This window comes from Sordaria macrospora, chromosome 1 (genome assembly GCF_033870435.1).
Source record: "Sordaria macrospora chromosome 1, complete sequence".
In the NCBI taxonomy this organism is placed as follows: domain Eukaryota; kingdom Fungi; phylum Ascomycota; class Sordariomycetes; order Sordariales; family Sordariaceae; genus Sordaria; species Sordaria macrospora.
The window spans coordinates 6,474,002-6,495,371 of record NC_089371.1 but is presented as its reverse complement, the minus strand read 5'-3'; the positions used below and the strand labels follow the sequence as shown (position 1 = coordinate 6,495,371).

Sequence of the window (21,370 nt, the reverse complement as noted above, 5' to 3'; positions counted from 1 at the left end):
CATCGGACTGTGGGACTGTGGATGAGCCCGCAAAGATCTCCTACCTCTAAAGAGCGGGGAATGGATCCCTAAACTCGAGTAGATCTCTCTGACCGTAGAACTCACCGGCGACAGTCAGAATCATGTTCAGCGTCGCTCTCATGTTCAGTCGTTGTCTCGTCAACTCATCTTCCCGTCGCTGATCTTCAGCCGCATCATCGATCTGGGCAAGCAATCGTGCCTTTGCAACAGCCATGGCAGCCTCAGCGTCCTCTTTCGAGGGAGTAGAAGGGTTGGGGCCTCCCTCCTCATCATTGAGCACTTCTCCGTCATCAATGTCCATGTCAATCTCCCCCTCCTCCGCCTCTTCTTGCTCCTGGGGTTGTTGCTCAACCTTGGTTAAGCCACTGTCATCCTTAGTAATTGGGTTTGCAGCGTTCGACGAGTCCTCGGTAGTAGTCGGTTCAGACTTAGCCTTCTCAGCCGCTTGATCCCCCGTCTCGATACCGACCTCCTCATCCACTCGACCAACACCCTCATTATCCACATCCGGCTCCAGCTCAGCCAAGACCTCCTCTTCAACTTCATCCTCGGCCAGCTCCGCACCCTCCAAATCTCCCTCCACCTCCTCTTTCAACGCCGCCATCTGCACAATGCTCACCATCATCAACACCGCCCGCTTACCCAGCTCTCTCACCCACCCAATATCCGTATGGTCCATCTCCCCCCTGTCCGGCAATCTAGCCAACAGCGCCCAGATCCATCTACTAGTCCTCTCGCGCAGCTCGCACCCGCGCCGGATAAACTTCCCGCCCAGAATCACGCGCAAAAGCTTAAGCGCGCCGAAGCGGTCCATAGCCGCCACCTGGTGCGGGAGAGGGTCCGTGTAGCGGATCCGTTTAGTCCAGACCCTGAAAGTCCATGATTTGGGGCCGAAGGAGCCGACTTGGTAGCCATGGTCTTTGTCGAGCTGGGAGAGGAGAGAGGAGGGCGGGGTTTGGTGGAGCATGTTGCGCAGGGAAGAGAATTGGGACATGAGAGAGGCGAAGTAGGCTTCACGCGCGAGGTGACGGTTGCGGTCTGCGAGCGCAAGATTCCGTTCTGTGCTTGTTGAGTAGTCACTGTCGCTGTCGCTACTGTCGTCGTATCCATAGCCATAGGGAGCATCGTCGTCTTCGCGGACGGACCGCTCGAGGAGGTTGTCGGGTGCGGCTGTGTAGGCGCCGTCTTGGTAGTAGCCGCGGGAATCGCCGAGGCCGTCGTGGTAGATGCTTCGGTCTACATTGTTGTCGTTCGATGATTCGTTCGAGAGGTATGAGGGCGGGAGCTGCGGCCCGGCTTTGGGAGCTACCAGGAGGTGAGGGATACCGTTCGCTTCTTGTCTGTGTTACTTACCATCGTCAGTCTTCATGGTCTACAAAGTGGGAGAGATGAAAGATTGTTTAGCCAAATGGGTGTCTCTTTGCGGATGGGAGAGGAGGTAGGGCATGCAACAAGGGGAAAGCTTACCGAACAGAACGTAGATAGGCGAGGGCATCACCTTGATCCTCAAATTCCAGGTCCTCGTCGCTGAGCGCAGCAGGCTCGTCGAGGCCAGGGAAGGCGGTGCGTTGGCCATATGTGGCGTCGGTCTGTGGCTCCGTCGTTTTGGATTTGGCAGACGAGCGCTCTTTGCGCCGCTTGACTACTGGTTGCGACGCTGGCTCCTCGTTGTCGGAGTATGTGAGGGCATCGTGGTCTCGCTTGGGGCCCATGGTTGGTTGTCGGGCTGGTTGGATTGCGTGCAAGGTTCGGCTATGACTGTTGTAGGAGTTGGAATGGTTTCTTCGCCAATGGTGATTAGTACGCAAGCTCGGCCAAGGTGATCAAGCAGCTCTGTTGTGCTTGTTGTGCCAATTGAAGCCTGAGACAGAAATTCGTTACTCCAGGTTGCAAGTGGAAGTTTTGGTATTTTACGCGTCTGGCATAACGAACAGTGACGAGGGGAGCTCAGGTCTTATCCGTAACGAGTTAGGCTGCAGTTGAGCTCGCAAAGTATCCACTTTGCACCGCCCGTGTATGATGATTGATTACAGTGGCTTATGTAGCAACTTGGTGATGCCTGATGGATGTACCTAGCTTCTCTACTTCCCAAAAGCAGCGGTAAAATAATGTGTTATATACAGATGTAAAAGCAACACAATTGGGAAAGCATTAGAATGCATGAAGGGAATATGGAGAGTTCAGAGATTACATATGTTCAAGAGGTGGGCTTGTACTGTATGCCTGATCTTTCGAATCTACAATTTCTGAACAGGACTATCACTGATCAGAGCATCAGATAGCATTAGATTTCGAAAAGTTCTATCTCTACCATCCAATACCACAAAGTCACAATAGCAATGCCGAAAGTGCCGTAGCCGTTCGCTCCGTTGATGAAGAAGAAGAAGAAGAAGAAGAAGAAGAAGAAGAAAAACAACCCACTGATTAAATTTGGACCATATCAAAACCTTCATCACCCTCCATGCACTCCCGTCTCTACGACGATTTCGCGAAGTTGATCGTGGTGTACCAGCTACTCAGCGCCTTTTCACTCAATATAAGTATCTGCTGTTTCGCTTCCTGACTCGCATCACCGTTAGATCATTAAATATCGTCTATGCAACCTCATTAGAAACACTCCTTTACGCATTATCCTTGAACATAGCCCATAAACATAAACATGAAAATAACAGAACCAGATTCCATGCAGTTAAAGAGAAAAGCAACGACAAGAGGAGGACGAATCACTATGGGAACCGGTGCAAGCTTGAAAAGGTAAGTTCCTCTAACAGTGAATTGGGATGCTCAAAATAAACCAAGACGTGACGAAGTCGGGAAGAGCGTCATAAGTGATGATGATGATGGATGTACACAATCACAGACCATGGCATAAGAAAGTCAACGGGCAGATAGTAGCTTGCCAAAGGCCATAGGCGGTTCCATGGACCTGAGGATGTCATTCCTCTCATTCCTTTCGTAACTTGGAGGTTGCCATCCCTTTGGTCATTTAGAAGGGGCCAACCTTCTCGTTCCCACAAGCGAACAGGTTGACGTGATAGTCCCCGCGAGCAGCGCAACCCAAAACCATCCGATGAGGATGGAATGCAGTAGCAGAGATGGGTGTACCCTTATGCCCCTGGAGGAAGCTGGAGTAAGGCTCGATCCGAGTCAACTCATGGCCATCAAAGTCAAAGACCTTGACAAGGTGTGCCGAAGTTCCACTGTCAGGGGTTATTTGAGTTAGTTACTGCAACTGGTTCCGAGTATGATGACCACAAAAGGGTGAAACTTACACAGCAAAGACAGGCAAGTGTTCGTGCGTGCTTGCCGTCCTAAGTACGTCCTTGGTGGTCTGGAACGATTTGAGCGCCTGGTCCATGCGGATATCCCACAACCGGACCTTGCCATTCCGGCTGGCCGACAACAGCTCTCTCTGCCCACCGCGTTGCATGTGCACCGATCGCACCCATTGTCTCTTCTCATCCTTCCATTTCCGAACCATGGTCTCCTGTGGCTTCATACGAGTGTCAAAGACTCTGATCGCTCCGTCGCCAAATCCAGCAACAAAGATGTTGCCTGTCATCTGATCTGAAGTGAGGGAAGTCACACAAGAGCCGGATCGTGCCGGAATCTCATGAGTACACATTTCATGACCGGCATTCCAGATACGAATGACCCTCTCATCCCCGGCCACCAGCACCTGGCCCTTGACCTGTTGCCAGTCGAACACCATGCCCGAGTTGACGTTGGACGGAACCATATGCGTCAGAGCGCGCCAAGCCGATGCCAGCTCGATGTTCTCATTGGTATCGTAATTCCGGTAAATACGGATTACACCGTCTGATGATGCCGTCATCAACAGCGCTTGATCATCTTCGTTGATGAACTTCATATCTGAGATCTTGGATCCCTCTGGGTTGCCGTTGGAGAAGCGGCTCTTCCGAGTACCCTGCTTCCAGTCCCACACATTCACTGTGTTTCCGTCATCTGCAACGGCAACGTAGTTCTCAAACTGATGGAAGCTGAGCTTAGCCGGTTGCGAGCCATTGTTGATGACGCCAATTTGGTTATTCCACTTGTGGGTTCGCGCATGTGTCTTCTGAGGCTGGGTCTCCCTCAGAACAGCCTCGTTGCGTGAGCGGCGCCACAGGCGTTCATTGTACTCGTGACTCCCAGGCTCCTCAGCCTCCGATGCTTTCATCTGCGGCTCGCGGAAGTACTCTATTGACCAGTCCAAGAACGTGCTCACCAATGGCAAGTTGGGCAGATCTTTCATGCTGCGCTCCTTATAGCCAGTACACGACGGTTCGTTAGCAACGTGGTAGTTTGCTGGTGATGTAGCCTGATCATTTTGCTCAGGCGGCGCAGAATCCAGGCCTGGACCTTTTCGGCTGCTTCGAGATCCGCTTCTTTGTAACCCAGGGGACACCGGGGGCATCGAGGTTGAAGAAGGGTCCAAGGTCCCCATGAGGGGGCCAAACAAGTAACTTGCAGTCCTCTTGAGAAGGCCTGGCGAAGGTAATGGCTGTGCGATCGCAGCGTGGGTTCCGGCAGCGGCGCTTCTCTGGCTCATATCACCCCTCGACACCTTTCTAGAGCGCCGGAGGATCTCGTCCATGAGATTTTGCGTTTGCGTCGTAAGCGGTGACTGGAGCAATGCATTGTGAACATAGTCTACAATGACAGTGGCATCTCTCTGGGTCTCGGGATGTGGATCCACGCTCAAAATGTTGATGTGTTTCCAGCATGCAGCAAAGATTGAATCGTGCGCTACACCAAATGCTGTTGGCTTGATGCTGCCATCCCTCTCCCGATTTTCCCGACGAGCATAGTGCAACCCCATCCTGTGATCCTGGCCATCCTCTGGTGGCGGGGATGCAAGATAATCCTTCTCCTCGGATAGTTGCTCAAAGGCGGCAACCAGAAACTTGCTCTCGTAGCGCAGAACAAAATGTGAGAAGAAGACTAGAAGCTCTTTTCGGACAATCGGGCTGCCGTCTGTGGCCAATTCAAGCATCGTCCAGGCAACGCTCTCCTCGATCCTCGCAACTTCGTCCGTCAGGTCCGGGATGCCTAGGAACGTGGTCATAGCATGCGCCATAGCTGCCCGTACTTCAGGATTGGGGTCCCTACTAAGGTGGGAGAGCTTCGCCGTGGCGTTCTCCCGAATGCCCCTCCATTTGCCTTCAGGAAGGTCCTTCCAGAGCTGGCTGATGCAGAGGCATGACCATTGCTTCAGGAGTGGTCCTTCTGGACGTGCAATATGGTACAAGCAATAGGACATGATGTCGGTCGAGTTACACACAAGTTGTCCAGGCTTGTAGTCTTTGCACAGCATGGCCAAGATGAAAGCACACATGGCCTTGTGCTCATCCAAGAAGCCGACGCTGACCATAGATAAGGTATCTTGCGGCTTCATGATGGCCGCGAAGTAATTGTACCCACTATCCTTGATGAGGTCTTGCTGGCATGAGATGTCGACCGCAAGAACGCGGGTCCAGATGAACACCATGACCGGTTTAAGATCTTGCGCCGCCGACTGGAGGAGCTTCAAGACATACGGGAAGATGCCAATGCTCAGCGCCAGTTGCACTGCCCACGGACCCAAGTCCAAGAATCTGGCCAGAAGAACCAGTGCTCGTACTCGATGCTGCTGGCTTAGCAACACCTGCAGAACCACTGGAAGCTGGTCAGGTGGTTTCTGGGATAAGGCATCCCCTCGAGTCAGATAGATCTCAAATGCCGTAAGCTGCTCCGCAAAGAATGACGAGTTGATGTAGTCGTACTCTATCCCTTCACTCTCCTTTCTTTCCAGGTCCGGTAACTGGGCAAGAGCCAGATCGACGGCCAAGTCCCAACTCTCCCAAAGGGGATGTTGACGTGTATCTGGCAGCTCGGGGTACGACTGAGGGTGGCAATTGTACACAGGCATGATGCGCTGTGCGAGGAGGAAGTTTCGGAAAAGAGCAGCAACCATCAAATCTTGCCTAAAGAATTTGCGGAAGAGATGGCGTGGTAGCGTGGTCCATGCGATGGTGTCTGTGATGGCAGTAAAGATCCAGTTGAGCTCTCCGAGGGGCGTCCGGCGCTCTTGAAGCCGTCCTGGCAGCTTCTTGGCTCGCTCGGGAGATATTTTGGTTTTAAGAGGGTTCTGCAGACAGAAGAACCAGAGTGCCATCTCTATAGGGGTGGTCAAGCAACTAGTAAAGAGATCGGCAGGCAAGTCAGGGTTGGTTGGCAGATTCTCCTTGACACTGCAGGCTGCCAGGTGAATATAAGGACGGAAGCTGATCTTTTCGTGATTCGGGTCCCGTTGTACCGCCTCCTCTTCCTCTTGTTCGTGTTTTTCAACGAAGCGGTGGAAATTGCTGAGGATGTTGCCTGCCTCGGAGCAGTCCCACACAAATATCGTAGGTGCCTGCAACCATTGCTGAAGGTCATAGAGAGAGACGGGGATATACTGCGTATAGTTCTTGTTGAAAACCCAAATTTCCCCCGAAGCTGTTGGTTTGGGTACTCCATGTCCATTGTAATGGAAGAGAACACGCTCGTCCTTGGCACTTCTTCGGAGGGAGATACTGAACCGCTTGGTTTCTTCGATGGACGGGTCCAAATACTGCTTGTAGCGTGTCCGGATAGCGAGAGTCTCGTACTGAGATTGCAAAGCTTTGCCGATATTCTCGAGTGCCTTGGAAACAGGAGGCACCGTTGGATCTTGCCAAGCTTCAAGCCTGGCGCCCGGGGTGGTGCGAAGTTGATCTGGCGGTTCCACTCCTATATTCAGGCACACTGCTATCGCAGCAGAGACTGTTTTTAGGCGATCGCGCATACGCCAGTCTTGGATCTCGAAAGCGGGTGTCTTTGGCTTCCCCGTTGTCTCATGTCGCTTATCGGTATAGTACATGTACCAGCTCTGTGCACGGTTAGCGACATCCCAGCCAAGCCAGAGACACGGTTCAACGTACATTTGCAAGCTGAGAGATTACTTCCTCGGACTGGTAATGGTCCTCGAACCCATGCCTGGCACCCCAGTCATGGTATTCTTCATCCACCTGTTCGACGGGGCTTTCCCTCTCCAACCGCAGTCCGTGTTCGCTCTTGGATCGCAGTAATGGTGGCTTGGCCGGTCGGGCGACAGGTACATGATCGTCATCATCCGATTGCCCACCATGCAAGGTGGTTCCAGGAGATGTTTGGTTATTGTCGTCGGGGGCGCTTGAGGGGCGTCGAAACATGGGCGCTGGTGAAGAATCGGACATGCGTCTCTGTATGTTGAATCGAAGTGGCAGCTGGTTATGGGCAGCAGGATGAGAGGTCCCGTCTGTCACGACGCGCTGGTTGCCATCTTCTGGTCTCTGAGGATGGACTTGTGACATTGTTACTGAACTTTGGCGGGCCGGATTGTTCATTGTGTGGCGGGATGGAGATGAAGCAGTTGATGCTGACGAAGGGCCGGGCCTCGCGTAACGGCCAGAATCGGGAGTGGGAGCTGAGGGCTGTCTCTGGCCAAATTCTGCGGAACCGGGGTGGGAGGCGTGAAGAGAAACGGCAGTCATGGTACGCGGCTAGAAGAAAGCGTGGATCATGGTCCCCGGGGGGTAGAGTCGGGTTTTCGAGGCCGCGACGAGGCCGGGTACGGGTGTGTAGTAGAGGATGAGTCGAGAACAGAGCAGCGGTGTAACAGTCTGTAAAACAGCGAGCGCTTGGTGATTCGAAGGTGGTGTCGGCGGCCCAGGTTGATGGGCTTTAATAGGCGACACAACCAAAGCTGTATGTCCTGCAGAGGTGATGACGATCTGAAGGTAGGGACGGAAACGCAAAGGTCGGATGGCGCGTGGGGTAAGATGGAGTGTAGTTGACTTTTTGTCTGTAACGAGAATGCGTATCTGACTAAGGTAGCCAGTCGGTGGTGGTAGCCGGTGGTGGTAGTGGTGCTGTCGTGACCGTCGTTGGATGATGCCGGTCTCTATGCTGTAGGTTTGAGAGATGGGATTGGGTCAGTCTAGACTTCTCTCAGAGGCAGCTCCGCGCAGGTCATGGATTTGGTAGGTGAAATACGCTTCCACTTGTGTAACTTGGGCCTACCAATTGTCACTGCCAGCGAATTGCCTGTGTCTCCTCTGGTACCCAGGTGTTGCATATAGCAGTTGGTCAGACCCGGGAGGATACGAAACAAACACCTAACCGCCGTGTTGAACTGACAATGGACGTGATGATATCAGCAGAGGGAAACCGCTCCCGTCGTGTGTTGTCGTTGTGGTGGCCCTGGTGGGTGGTGGTGGGTTGATGCGGGCCGTGGAGACTTGGATGTGGAGGCGCTGTGGATGTACACTCGTCTTTTGGGACTGAAGCGCTTGGGTACGAGTCGGTTCTGCGGCCTGCCCCTCGAGAGGTGAAAACAGTGGAGGGTAGGCAGGCTGAATGGTGTCGGGCGTTTCTTTCCGCCCGACCCGTCACGGTGTCACCACAGAGAGGACGGGAAGGAAGCATTGAACGCACATGATGATGCGGTGCACATGGTGGTCTATGCTTTCAGCCTCACTTCCGTGGGTGGTAGCTGCACCGCAAAGTTACCATTCTTCGTGTGTGTCAGTTGGGACTTCCCGTTCACCATCAGATAATAAATGATATTGCCCCGGCCGAGTTGACGGTTCGGAACTCGTACTTGAGGATTGCTTCAAAACTTATCACAAAACCATGCGCCGCCTCCGTCTAGATACCATTGCTGTGGTTAGCTAACTAAATCTTTATATGCCGACTGCGCAGGACTGATTATCACCATTTGGTAGCTTTTGCGAACATATTCTCATATCTGTTGGCATATTTTCAACGCACGAACCACAAGTATGACATGAGATAACCTTTCAACAGTCCTCTCAACCCGAAATCGGTAAAGCTCACTCAACGGCAACCCACGCTGCCACGGTATTTGCTAGGATACCAGCAATCCCGAATGGGTCGGGTCGCCGGCAGACGCCAAAGCCATAGCGATGGTTCCTGTCTTCCTGCTCACCTGCCTTTTGTCTTTGGCGTAAACAACTCCGTCCGTATAGACCAACTTATGTTTTGCCCAAAGATGGTTGACCAGACGGGAGGGGCCGCAGTGGCATTTACATCTGAATATTACCTAGGTATTCAACGGAATCAACATTGATCTTATTGGCTGTAGGAAACCGTCCAAGTTGCATTGATCGTAACTTCATGCTTCCTTTCCACTTTCCATAAACGCCAATTTCAAGAAATATCGGGTGGAACCCCGGGCCATCGGGGATCACTGGAGAAGGGGTCTGTGCGCTCCGGCCCTTTGCCGCGGAGCTTCACGTGAAAATGTCCGGAACGGGAGCCGACCACCTTGAGGGCACCCGCTCCGACAAAGATGAAGCGAATTTCTGCCTTCTACATCTACCAGACTACCGCTAAAAAGCTCGCCTATCAATACGGTAATCTCCTTGGAGACACCTCACTGCACCCGTATATACCAGGTCCGGGTGCATGTCGATTTGTTCTCCGCATCGGCATCAACTCTTCCGGCCCCTGAAGCTTGGATTGGAGATGCTTACAGGAAGCGAGTGCGGGATGGTCTGTGCGCGGTAATAAGAAACATGAAACAACCAACGTTGGTCCCACGCTACCCTGCCTACCTGCTAGGTCTGAGATGTGACCCCAGAGGCTGAGGTCCAAGCATGGCTGCAAAGGACTCGAATGCTTCCATGTACGTTTGGTGTTGCTTCGAACACCATACATATCCGAGCTGGTGGCGGTGTCGAAGCGGGTTGCCGCGTTTGTGTTTCCGCTGCTTGGTAAACTTCCTTGTAGGCACTCAAGACCGGGCAAGAGAATATACAAGTTTTTGGCCGCATGGCTGTCGGAATTCGATCTCATCATCGGCTAGGAATACGATATGGTTCTGCATTGTTCCAACCGCCTAACACCATCTTCAAGTAGGGCGTGTGGTGATGCTAGAAAGCTCGTGAAAGATACAACGCCATTGGGCTTTGAAACATCGTAGTGCTTTTCGACGGCGGATGTCTGGACTTTTATTGGGTGTCCTTCCATTCCAAAAGCCCGGCTGAGGTGTGGTGAGAAAGTGTTCAACATGCTAAACTGACCAAGCTGGGGACGGGATTTGGAGGTTGCAACGTAACCCCGCAGATCTTTTCCCCGTGAGAGAGAGGAAAAGTATGACAGAATGTGGTAATGAAAGCGCCCATGTTGCCCTCATCTGACTATGCATGTTCAGCATAAGAGTTAGTATACTTTACCATGTCAAACTATTAGTGATGGAAGAATGTTGGAGATGAACAGAAGAATGAAAGTTGCAGATAGATACCTCTACATGCCTACCTCTTAGATATGTAATTACGCGTTTGCTACTTTAGGAGAAGGCCGAAATTGTTAAGGGTAGCAAAGTGGAAGTGAAAGTTGCTTGCATCAGTGGGACTCCAACAACAGTGTCCGGGAACCCCCCCTGAACCCCTTTGTTCTCTTTCTTCCATGAGATCTCCGCTTCTTCGCTGGAGGCTGCAGTTCCCATACTTTCCATTGGAAGCCTTTTGATGGACGCTTTGTGAAAGGGTGCTAGGGTACGGCATAGGGTCAGGTCAGATTCCCCATCTCAGAATCGATGTTCTGGCGGGATGGACGGCCGTTCACACGGGCTGCAGCATGCATCTTCCACTTGCTGCCGGGCTGCGCTAACATCTTGTCCTTCAGGTACGGATCATGTACATGCAGGTGTAATAGTGCTGTAAGTCGATGCAGCTCCGTCGCCTGGGTTGCTGTTTCCAAACATCACATCATGTTGGGTTAGTTTGTGCATCACTCTTGCAAGTGGAAGACATTGCCTCGCGTTCTTCTCGTTCTAAACTAAGTGGAAAAGTGTTCCTCTTGTTGGTTATCCATCCACATCTTGTTGGTGCTTGGCATTTTCTCCATTATCACGGTATTTCTTTTCATCATCTCAATCAATAACAGACGCCCTTCTCTCTTTTCGGGCGGCGCGTGCGTGCCCGCCGAATGCTGACAGGGACCCCCTCCCCCGGCCCCTAAAAGGGGAACCTGGAAGAGACTGGGACCCGACAAAGAAGCAAGGCTCTACTTTTGCTGCGTTTTACAGTACGTCGTAGTGCCATCTTTTTACAACTTTGCTAGCATTTGTTAATTGCCAACAACCTAGCAGGGCAATCCAGCAGTATTCAGGGCCCCCCATCATCCCCGTCATTCAATTCAGCAGAAATTCGATCGCTTGCTTCCCCCCGGCTCCACCTCCATTTACAGACGACAGGCCGACCGACCGATGCTTGCCCCCAGCCATCTCCAAACTCGACGAGCCTTCAACTCCCTCCCCGTCCGCGTCAGTGAGCTTTGTCACGGTTTACGGTTCACGGTTACGCTGGTCCGGTGTCTTTGGTGTTCCTGGTGTGCTTTCCTTCAGGTTCTCCCAGCACGAGCCTCCTAGTTAATCGGAAGCGTCTGCTACTACGCGCGCGCTCGACCTCCCGCTGCTCGCTGTCACGGTACGGTCACGGTCACGGTCACGGTCACGGTCACGGCCACAGGTACCACCTCCCTTCCGGACCCGAGAGTCGCCCACTTGCCCCGTGCGACCGCTGTGGGACGCCCAAAGCTCCCAAGTCACTACCAGACGAGTGTGTAAAGACGAACACCAATCTCGACGACTTCCCCCTTCGACCCATCTTTTCCGACGACCTGAAGCCCTCGGCGAAAGCAACTTGTCGCCGCTGCCCCCCAAGGGCAGCCCCAGAGACCAGAACATGGCGTTTCTTTTCAAGTCCAAAAAGAATCACGATAGAGGGCTAGGCAGCCGAGATGGTCCAGCATCGGGATCGGTATCGTCAACTCAGAGCGCGACAGCCCGCGTCAGGGACGAGAAGGGTTCCCGATCAACACCTACCGGCAGCTTGAACTCCCTCGACAATGACGGCAGCGTAGGCAGCCCAGAGCAACAGAACTATGGCCGCCCACGAGGCCAGACCCTGGAAGGGCAGCATCAACATCAACAACAGCAACAGCAACAACAAGCGCCCTCGCAGATGCAGTCCCGGGACCCGCAGCAACAGCCGCCTAGTGATCTTCCTGTAAGCCATGTTTACCAGTTCTACAGATCAAATTGTAGTCATATTGTTTTGCGCCAGGCTTGGTCTACATGCGATGAATCATCCTAACACTTTCAATCCATAGTTTCGCAATGGCGCAAACCCGAACCCGATGCCAATGGCAAACCCCAACGCTTCGCTTTACCCATGGTCGCAAAGGAGGTTAACGTATACGACGTCGCAACCGAGCCCCTTTCCCCGATATGGCGCCGCTGTCAATTCGGTATCGTCTAAAGAGGGCGATATCTATGTGATGGGCGGCTTGATCAACAGCTCGATGGTCAGAGGTGACCTATGGATGATTGAAGCTGGTGGGAGCATGGCCTGCTACCCCCTTGCGACGACGGCAGAGGGCCCAGGTCCAAGGGTTGGACACGCAAGTTTGCTAGTCGGAAACGCGTTCATTGTGTTCGGCGGAGACACCAAAATCGATGAGTCCGACGTCCTCGATGAGACGCTATACCTCCTAAATACCTGTAGGATCCCTATCGCTGGATATTTCCTCATCAAGAAAGTTTTCGCTAACCAGTTTTAGCCACGCGACAATGGTCAAGAGCTCTGCCGGCCGGTCCACGACCTGCGGGTAGATATGGACATACTCTTAATATTCTAGGATCCAAGATCTACGTCTTCGGTGGCCAGGTAGAAGGATACTTCATGAATGACTTGGCTGCTTTCGATTTGAACCAGTTACAGATGCCCAACAACCGCTGGGATATGCTGATAGCCACCACAGAGCCTGGAACTCCTCCACAGGGGAAGGCTCCTCCTGCTAGGACAAATCATTCCATGATCACTTTCAACGATAAGATGTACTTGTAAGTCTAACCCATCTGCCGGGTTACTGTTGGCAGATACTAACCAAATTCCAGGTTCGGAGGTACGAACGGTTTCCAATGGTTCAACGACGTTTGGTGCTACGACCCGACAACTAATGTCTGGACTATGCTCGACTGTATCGGATATATCCCCGTACCGCGCGAGGGTCATGCCGCTGCCATTGTTGACGATGTCATGTATATCTTTGGAGGCCGTACCGAGGAAGGAGCGGATCTCGGTGACTTGGCAGCTTTTCGGATCACCTCTCGCCGCTGGTATACGTTCCAGAACATGGGCCCTTCGCCCTCCCCTCGATCCGGTCATAGCATGACGGCAGTTGGCAAGACCATTGTGGTTGTGGGTGGAGAGCCAAGCTCTGCTACGGCAGCTGTTAATGACCTCGCCTTGGTTTACTGTCTAGACACGACAAAGATCCGATACCCAACTGATTCCGCAGGCAATCCTGGTGCTCCAAGGAACGCGGCAAGGCGGCCAAGTAACGCAACTCCTCCATCTTTGAACCAGAACTTCCCACCTCGAGACGGTTCTTCGGGTCCCCCTAATCAGAGACGATTAGTCGGACCACCTGGGGAGGCTGGCACCACTAACCCGCAGAACGGATTCAGAGGCCCCCCAAATCCGATGGACCAGGCGGGACCACGAGGTCCCACTCATGGGCCTCCTAATGGGTCTCCTCATGGGCCTCCTAATAAACCTATGAGATCCGGTCCTCCGATGGGTCCAGCCGGCCCTCCCCCTCAAGGCCAACCCCCAAGGCCAGGTGTGAACCCAGCAGTCGCCCGAGCAAGGAACGCCTCCGCAGACAGCAGGGCGGACTCCCATCAGGGCTCTCCTGCACAATCCCCGATTATTCAACAAGCCCCGGTTGTCACCCAAAGCGAGAGTTCAGGTTCTGTAGGAAGACAAACACCAACTCAAAACACACCACGCTCGGCATCATCTGCGTCAAGGCAGGCGGAGCCCCCTGCTGCTGAAACGCCCAAGTCCAAGCCTCTGAAGCAAGCCCGCACACAAGGATCGGTCGATAGCTCAACGGATGCAACCCTGAAGCAAGTGGCAACATCGGCTACTCGTCCGGCTTCTCCACCGGCTCCTACTACCAGGCTGAACAGCAATTCTGTCAACCGAAGGTCATCGCAGCGGAACTCGCAAACAGTGGTACTTTTGAAGGAGCTAGACGCAGCAAGGAATCGTAATGCCTGGTATGCTTCGGAGTTGGAGTTGGCACGTAAAGCCGGTTATGTGCCCACCGCCTCGATGAGCCCAGCACTAGATCAACGAGCGGCGGAGACATTTGACGACGAGGACAGGCCTTTGATTGAAGCTTTGCTTGCCATGCGCACTGAACTTGCCAACGTACAGAGCTCAGTAGACAAGCAGGCGGTTCTTGCTGCTAAGCAAATTGCCGAGGCCGAGCGGCAACGAGATGTTGCCATCCAGGAAGCGATTTATGCCAAGGCAAAACTTGCAGCGCAGGGAGGAAGCGCCAGGAGCACACCCCAGCTCGATACCGATAAGGATGGGAGCGACCGTGTGGGTGAGATGAGCAGGAAGCTTGCCCACGCCTTGAATGTCCAGAAAGAGCTACAGGACCAAGTAGATCGCCTAAAAATCGACCTTGATGCCGAGAAGAAGGCCAGAAAACTGGCCGATGATACGGCCAGTGCTGCTCAGAAGAGGATGGCGGACCTGGAGCACTATAAGCAGAGGAATTCCGGCGAGGTAGAGCAACTCAAGGCTGAATTGCATATGCTACAACGGCAGGCAAGAGAGGCTGAAGTCGCCGCCTCGGAATTTGAATCTACAGCGCAAATGCTCCGTCTTGAGAAGGATGAACTGGAAAACAAGTATAACGAGGCTGTCGGTAACTCTAAGCAAAGCGTCGAGACATTCCAGTCCCTGCGGGAAGCGGTAGCTGCAACAACTGAAATGAGAGAGACGCTGGAAAGGAAGCTTGATGAAGAGCGTGCACTCCGGGAGGACATTGAGGCAACATTGAACAAGCTCAAGGCTGAGCGTGAGGTCCAGGCTGCTGAATTAGCTAATGTTACTCAGCGCCTGAGAGACGCCGAAGAACGAGCCGAACGCCATGCCAATGAGGCGCGTGTCCACCGTCAAGCTGTACTCGCCGGCTTGGACAAGGTGTCGACAATGGAGAACCATAACCTCGCCAAGGGCGACATCGACCGCACATCTGCCCTTCAAGGCCAGCTAAGCGCCGCTAATGCCCTGGTGAGGAAGTACCAGCAGGAGGCTGATTCTGCCTCGGATAAACTTCGGGGTGCAGAGGAACGCATTGCTGGACTTGAGGCCTACCAAGAACAAGCCAGTCGTGAGGGCGTCTCGATCCGCAGGCAACTGCAGAGTTGCCTAAGAGAAACTCAATCTCTTCAGGCCGCCAACTCGGATCTCAAGCAGCAACTAGCCAAGCAACAACTGGAAACCAATGCCGTCCTGGTGCAACACAACACGCTCAAGGATATCCTCACTGAACGTGGTATTTCACCCACCAGCGTAAACCGCCATAGCCGACTCGGCAGCTCACGTGATGGTACCCCGGAGCACAAGGACATGCGTTTGCGCGAACTGGAACAACAGCTTTCCGCCGCACAAGCAACGCACGAGGAAACAAAGGCGGCAGCGGCTAAGCAAGCGCAGGAAGCGGAGACGACGTATCGTGACAAGCTTGCCCAGCTCGATAATGACTACCAGTCAGCCGTGCACTATGTCAAGGGTACCGAGAAGATGTTGAAGCAGCTTAAGGAGCAGTTGACACGCTATAAGACGGAGAACTCTCGGCTTAAGGAACAGGTTGTTGAGCTGGAAGACAAGGTCGGAGGCGAAAATGGTGACAGCGGCACGCCTGCTGATTGGGAGGCTGAGCGTGCATCGTTGCAAGGGCAAGTCAGCGAGCTTCAAGCTGAGCTACAGAGGACGGCATCTCAACTCGATCAACAGCTGAAGTCCCTTCGTGAAGAGCTTCAAGATGTCCGCCGGGAACGCGATTCAGCGGCTCACTCCAGCGAGGACGCCAGCCGTCGTCTTGAAGCGACCAAGAAGGACCTCGAGGAGTTACAGCACGAGAACGCCCTTTTGGAGCGCCGCGCCCGCGATGCGGAGCAGAAAGTCAGCACACTGCTTGATCAAGTAGAGATGAGCGTCGACAACTACCGCAGACGCAGCCGGCAAGTTCCGAACGAAACGATCGGGGCCGCGATGACGCCCATCGGTCCTCCGAATGGAATAGGACATGCCCGGCACGAGTCCAGCGAAGCCGAAAGTATATACGGGCCCGGTCCCGACGCCAGAGATAGCGTCGCGCTCGATCACCTGACCAGCGAACTCGAGACGTTACGGAGCCGTTGGGAAGCTAACAGCAAGAACTACCGACACAGCAACGCGTTCGACTTTGAAGGACTCGGCACTCCTACCTCAGCTCCTCCTAGGAAAGGCGACGGTACTCCCGGTCTAGGCGAAAGCATGGCGGATTGGAGGAAGAAAAACTTCGACGACAGTCACCTTGATGATGATGAGCATCCACCGGCCGGATCTGCCCGATGAGTGAGAAAAAGAAGAAAGACGAGAAAAGAAGCTTAGCAATATAGGAAAGGCTAAGCGTGTAATTTGAGTGCGAGTGCGGCGGCGATTGCACCACACCACACCACACCAGCAAGCAAGCAAGCAGGCAGGCAGGCAGGCAGGCAGGCAGGCAGTATATCAGCGAAATCTTTTTTTGAGGAACAACATATGCCATGAACGAAGACGTCCTTAATGTTTGATGGCTATTTTTTGTTAGAGGGAGATCAGATGTGTCTTAATTTTCGTACAATATTTCTTATTTCTTCGATAATTTGATGGAATATTTGATAGGGAATTTGATGGGGAATTGATGGAAGGAAATATCATTTGCTTGAAACGCCCGAACGGTCTCTAGGTACTGGTGCTTCTCGTTGTGCTTTGCTGACTAGCATCTGTGCGACTGAAACGCTTTTCTTCTTGACTACCCCTTGCCTTTCACTTTCTTGTGGGAATCACACCTTTTATGCTTGTAGTTTCGTTGGAAACCTTGATTTCGTCGATCTTTCGAGGAGTTGAAATGGCAAAATATCCAAGATTATTCTGATAATGCTTGTGCTTTACCTTGATAGTGTGGAGTAAAAGATCGTAGGAAAAGAAATTCGTAAGGACATATGTTCCTGTTAGGTACGCAGACTTAAGACTCACCCTCGGGCATTCCATTTCCATGGAACATAAAAATGTCCCTGCTCGCCATCCGGACACGAGAACCTAGAAAACAAATGGCAGTCCGACATCGTAGATAGAGCTGTATTCAATATTATAGCTGATTGTAGACCATGAAAACTGGTCGAAACACTGCGAAGGAGCATCATGACCTGGATCAAACCTCCATTTTCGAACCGTTTCACTGTAATAAGAAAGCATGGCCAGGCACAAACATACATTGACCCGCCGTAGATGCTTCCTACTTGTAACAGTGTCTGACCAATATCATGCCCATTGTGCTTCCCGACCATTCTTTCTTCAAGCTACCCATTCCGCAGAACATAATAGTGACAATCAAAGGACACTTCGTGGTACTACCCGATATACCGTATCAGATGAGAATCACGGTACAGCAAGTCTCCAGATGCCTTGCTTCGGCAAGAGCAGTTAACCTGATAATTCTGTTTTCATTACTGTGAACAGCCCCCTATTCCAAGCACCCATCCTTAACCTCGAAAGGCCGTCTTCCTTCCTCTTCTCCTTACCACCCCTCATTATGCCAATGCCATCATAACATAACCTCATGAACGATCATAACCTTCCACCTCCCCGCGTAATCCCCTTCTCCCCCCCTCCATCCTCTTCCTCTGAGTCCTTACTGCGCAGAAGCAAACAAACTCATATAAACCCCCCACGCAATGCCCGCAAGATTTCCCGCCAAACTCCTTGCCGCCACCGTTTTCAGAACCGCAAAATTAACAATACTCACAAACGGCCAAAACTTCCAGCTGGCCAGCACCAGGTCCACAAACTCCCTCTTGGACTCCTCCCACACCCAGTTCCAGTTAACCGAGTGGTACTGGATCGCGTTGCCCTTCGTGATTCCGTCGATCAAGAACCACAGACTCTGAGAGGGGTCAGTGCCGAAGGAGGAAGCGGCCCGGTGCTCCATGGCGGACTGCGTGCCGTGCATGAACATGCTGAAGAGCAGGGTGTTGACGGCGGCCCCCAGGGTCTGGTCGAGGAACCATTTCATGAAGGTGTTGAGTTTGTTGAGACGCGGTTCGACGAGCGTGCCGAGGGTGGCCGAGTCGTCGAGCGACTTTTCGTCGGAGCGGGAGGCCGAGTCGATGGCGGTGGGCGTGGGGGCGAGGTGGTGCGAGGGGAAAGTGCTTTCGAGGAGGCCTTGCCTGGGGGGAGTGTTAGGTTTCTGGTTGTGATGAACTAGAATAGTTGATACCTGATGAATGATGAGATATGGAGAGGTTTGTTGGAGGTTTGATCTCCGAAGGTAGTTGACCATTCTGACTCCCCCGGGCCGTCCACCATCAACGAACTCGGAACTTACCACAAGAAATTGGGAGGCGTGGAAATCACACCAAACAGGAAGAACTGGAACACAGGAACCCAGTCAATCACCAAAGGCGTCTGGTAAGACGGGAGTCAAAAGTTCATTGTCAGCATCGATATCTCCATATATGTAGCATTACGTCATTGCTTCCATGATGAATGCGAGTGTGAGCCGTGGAACAGGAGTTTTTCAAACATACACCATCTTTGTAGGCACTGATGGCCTGGGCGAGAACGTTTGATATTCCCGCAATGACTGACGCTTGTAGCGTGGCTTTGACGATAGGCGATAGCTCGTTATCATCTTTCTTTGCGGGAGCTGCTGCTGCTGCTTGCTTGGGCATTTTGAGATGATGGGGGAGGTTCCTGCTGTTGGAAGGGTTTAGTAGGTGAACCAACTTTGCAGAACAATTTGAGTCGAGGTATGGCGGAATGAAATATGAGTAAATTGTGAGGAGGTTGGAGGACTAGTTGTAAAATATATGTATGTGGCTTTTTTGGAGGAGATCGGAAACTAATAAAGTGTAGCCAAGGTGACGGTAAGTACTAGACGGGACGACTAGCATAGCATAGCGCCAGATGCCCCACCGGTTGGGCAACACAGCACAAAACCAGATTAGATAAAACGACAACGAACGAACTTACCCAACCGATGACGAGAAAGAATGCAGCTCGGCCAATGACTTCAAACATGAGGAAGATGAGATCGAGGAGCAGACCAAGATATTTGATCATTTTGCAAGAAATAACTGGAAAACAGCTTAAAGTATGTACATGTGTCCACAACTGCCTTAAAGAGTTCACCCATCACGTCGACTAGATGTTGGGGGATTGCTCGCCTATTAGTATGCGAACCAACAGCTGATGAACTCGGAGACGTCCTATCAAGCGAGATGTTGTGTTCAACTATAGCCATGCCCATTTAGGTAGGTAGGCCCAAGTGTTTGGTCCAATGTCACCCGCGTTTGATATTCGGGGTCGTCTTATCAACCTCCCCCTTTCCATTACATGAATGTGGTGACACCCCGGTTATATCCGGCATGGTACCTAACCTCGTTGGTATATAACCGGGACTTCTTTTGGACTATTCTACCGACCCTCATTAGACATCTTACTACGCGGACGCCGTCTCTCATCATCATACTAGCTGTGAATGGCTGAAGCTGCAGTGACCATGTTTACCATGCATCACTCGCTATACCGAGGCTTCTTCTCGTTCTCCAGCAATTATCTTTTGCAATATTTTGTCTATACACCCGTGAGTTCGCCGAGCGTCAACTTCATGGCCGGCTCAGAATCCACATGAAAAAGAGCTGCACGATGTAGGCGTAGAAGAAGAGGAACTGGAGCCTCTGCGATCTCTTTGCCCGACCCTCGGTGGGCATGGTTTGCATAGGACCCTGGGCGTTGTTGTTGTTCTCGGGCAGAAGGACGTATTTCAAGGAGCGCATCTAAGCAAGGCGGGTTAGTAAACGATCCCAGCCCAAAACCAAAGGGCAGGGCGACATACCAAGAAAAGCGCATTCGCGAAGAAAGTGTAAGCAAAGACGGTCCAGCCGATCATACCACCGGTTCCCTTGCCGCCATTGGCAATCTCGGCAATAGAGATGGTGACAATAACGCCAACAAACTTGTACCCAGAGTACGCGACGAGGTCCAAAAGCTGCGATTCGTTGGAGATGCTCAGGAGGTAACATCCCAGCTTCAAGCCCAGAATTTCAACAACAACCACCACTAGCGCAGTTGTCGCAACGTATCCGAACAGTTCCGGCTTGAACGCACCACCAAGACCGGCGATGAGGGTCTGGAGAAAGATGTAGGTGACCAGAGACATGACCGGGATATACATGTCGGGGCTGTTGATGTCGTCCCTGGGAGGCAGGTACCACCCTTCCTGGCCGCCGGGGCTGACTGTCTGCTTGCGGGACCAGGGCTTATGCCTCCAGGGAAACAGGACAAGGAATAGCTTGTTTATTACGTAGGAGTTGGTGACGTTGAAGTAGTGTTTAAGCGCCGAGACACTGACAAAGCGGTTGACCTGTAGCGCCTCGCGTTAGCATACGTCTCCCTCCCTGACAGCCAAAACCCGCGGTATCCTCACATTCTGCTCGAGGTATTCCTGTCCCTGCTTGAAAGCCGTCTGTCCGAACTGCGAGGCCAACTGCGCGGCCGGGTCGTTTATGAAGTTTCCGTACTGGCCGAACATGTTTCCTGACGGCGCCCGCCCTTGCTGTTGGTAAGGGCTTCCATCATAGCCCGATTGAGGTTGCGACGTGGGCGGCGGCGGTGATCGTAGTTGGGGCACGGTTGAGACGTGTTGCGGGACAGGGTGGTGTAAAGGGGGCGATTGCCCGTAGCCGGATCGCTGCATTCTGTCGGTTGATGTTGTGTATGAAGTGGAAGGGAAATGTTGCGTATTAGTCGCGGTCTTAGGACTCTTTCCGCGGGTTGATTGGTATGAAGTCCGTGATGCTAGGAGGTCGGTATGGCGCTGCTCGTCGGGTGTTGGCGTGGCTTTGCGAGGCAGCTCTATCGGGGAGATGCGATGTGGCTCGTTGAATCTGGAGATGCTGTCATCCATTACCAGACAGCAACACCCTCAGGCAGCTTAGAACCCCGTAGACCCCACTTGACTTCCCAAGCCGACGACAGCGCGACCCCTGGCCGGCCTTGGCACTCGACCGCCTGCCTTGCCAATGGCCTGATGACATCTTATCGGCGCCCTATCCACCAACAAGTCCAACAGCCCCACCTTGCTCCAGCGTGTTCCAGAAGCGCGGCGCCCTGTCCCACGCCGATGCAGTGGCGGGCCATTATGACAGTTTGGCTTCCACCTGCAT

General features: G+C 52.8%; 5 protein-coding genes across 5 annotated transcripts; 1 reads left to right on the top strand and 4 right to left on the bottom strand.

Annotated features, from left to right (window-relative positions):
• Nucleotides 1-46: 46 nt before the first annotated feature.
• Nucleotides 47-2,014, bottom strand: SMAC4_01304 (uncharacterized protein; the record flags this gene model as incomplete). The annotated part of the gene is made up of 2 exons (XM_003352422.2): nucleotides 1,489-2,014; nucleotides 47-1,361 (listed from the first exon to the last, which is right to left on the bottom strand). Exons 1-2 carry the CDS (start codon nucleotides 1,731-1,733, stop codon nucleotides 47-49), a joined length of 1,560 nt encoding a protein of 519 aa, XP_003352470.1. The 5' UTR covers nucleotides 1,734-2,014.
• A 292-nt stretch (nucleotides 2,015-2,306) lies between these two features.
• SMAC4_01305 (uncharacterized protein) lies at nucleotides 2,307-8,528 on the bottom strand. Its single transcript, XM_003352423.2, has 3 exons — nucleotides 6,966-8,528; nucleotides 3,294-6,913; nucleotides 2,307-3,221 (listed from the first exon to the last, which is right to left on the bottom strand). Exons 1-3 carry the CDS (start codon nucleotides 7,554-7,556, stop codon nucleotides 3,008-3,010), a joined length of 4,425 nt encoding a protein of 1,474 aa, XP_003352471.1. The 5' UTR covers nucleotides 7,557-8,528; the 3' UTR covers nucleotides 2,307-3,007.
• Nucleotides 8,529-11,075: 2,547 nt separating this feature from the next.
• On the top strand, nucleotides 11,076-17,100 carry SMAC4_01306 (uncharacterized protein). The gene is made up of 4 exons (XM_066089565.1): nucleotides 11,076-12,098; nucleotides 12,202-12,592; nucleotides 12,652-12,934; nucleotides 12,989-17,100. The coding sequence occupies exons 1-4, from the start codon at nucleotides 11,775-11,777 to the stop codon at nucleotides 16,515-16,517; spliced, it is 4,527 nt and encodes a 1,508-aa protein (XP_065945809.1). The 5' UTR covers nucleotides 11,076-11,774; the 3' UTR covers nucleotides 16,518-17,100.
• A 108-nt stretch (nucleotides 17,101-17,208) lies between these two features.
• SMAC4_01307 (uncharacterized protein) lies at nucleotides 17,209-19,058 on the bottom strand. Its single transcript, XM_003352425.2, has 3 exons — nucleotides 18,731-19,058; nucleotides 18,529-18,608; nucleotides 17,209-18,370 (listed from the first exon to the last, which is right to left on the bottom strand). The coding sequence occupies exons 1-3, from the start codon at nucleotides 18,872-18,874 to the stop codon at nucleotides 17,836-17,838; spliced, it is 759 nt and encodes a 252-aa protein (XP_003352473.1). The 5' UTR covers nucleotides 18,875-19,058; the 3' UTR covers nucleotides 17,209-17,835.
• Nucleotides 19,059-19,433: 375 nt separating this feature from the next.
• SMAC4_01308 (uncharacterized protein) lies at nucleotides 19,434-21,324 on the bottom strand. The gene is made up of 3 exons (XM_003352426.2): nucleotides 20,632-21,324; nucleotides 20,041-20,568; nucleotides 19,434-19,981 (listed from the first exon to the last, which is right to left on the bottom strand). The coding sequence occupies exons 1-3, from the start codon at nucleotides 21,109-21,111 to the stop codon at nucleotides 19,811-19,813; spliced, it is 1,179 nt and encodes a 392-aa protein (XP_003352474.1). The 5' UTR covers nucleotides 21,112-21,324; the 3' UTR covers nucleotides 19,434-19,810.
• Between the last annotated feature and the right edge of the window lie 46 nt (nucleotides 21,325-21,370).

Coding starts and splice junctions, on each gene's coding strand:
- SMAC4_01305 (XM_003352423.2), bottom strand. CDS start 7,556: ATGACTGCCGTTTCTCTTCACGCCTCCCACCCCGGTTCCGCAGAATTT. Junction 6,914..6,965: donor TAATCTCTCAGCTTGCAAAT/GTACGTTGAACC, acceptor AACCGTGCACAG/AGCTGGTACATGTACTATAC. Junction 3,222..3,293: donor CACTTGCCTGTCTTTGCTGT/GTAAGTTTCACC, acceptor AACCCCTGACAG/TGGAACTTCGGCACACCTTG.
- SMAC4_01307 (XM_003352425.2), bottom strand. CDS start 18,874: ATGCCCAAGCAAGCAGCAGCAGCAGCTCCCGCAAAGAAAGATGATAAC. Junction 18,609..18,730: donor TCAGTGCCTACAAAGATGGT/GTATGTTTGAAA, acceptor CCGTCTTACCAG/ACGCCTTTGGTGATTGACTG. Junction 18,371..18,528: donor ACGCCTCCCAATTTCTTGTG/GTAAGTTCCGAG, acceptor CACTCCCCCCAG/GCAAGGCCTCCTCGAAAGCA.
- SMAC4_01308 (XM_003352426.2), bottom strand. CDS start 21,111: ATGGATGACAGCATCTCCAGATTCAACGAGCCACATCGCATCTCCCCG. Junction 20,569..20,631: donor AGGAATACCTCGAGCAGAAT/GTGAGGATACCG, acceptor GAGGCGCTACAG/GTCAACCGCTTTGTCAGTGT. Junction 19,982..20,040: donor TCGCGAATGCGCTTTTCTTG/GTATGTCGCCCT, acceptor CGCCTTGCTTAG/ATGCGCTCCTTGAAATACGT.
- SMAC4_01306 (XM_066089565.1), top strand. CDS start 11,775: ATGGCGTTTCTTTTCAAGTCCAAAAAGAATCACGATAGAGGGCTAGGC. Junction 12,099..12,201: donor AGCCGCCTAGTGATCTTCCT/GTAAGCCATGTT, acceptor TTCAATCCATAG/TTTCGCAATGGCGCAAACCC. Junction 12,593..12,651: donor GCTATACCTCCTAAATACCT/GTAGGATCCCTA, acceptor AACCAGTTTTAG/CCACGCGACAATGGTCAAGA.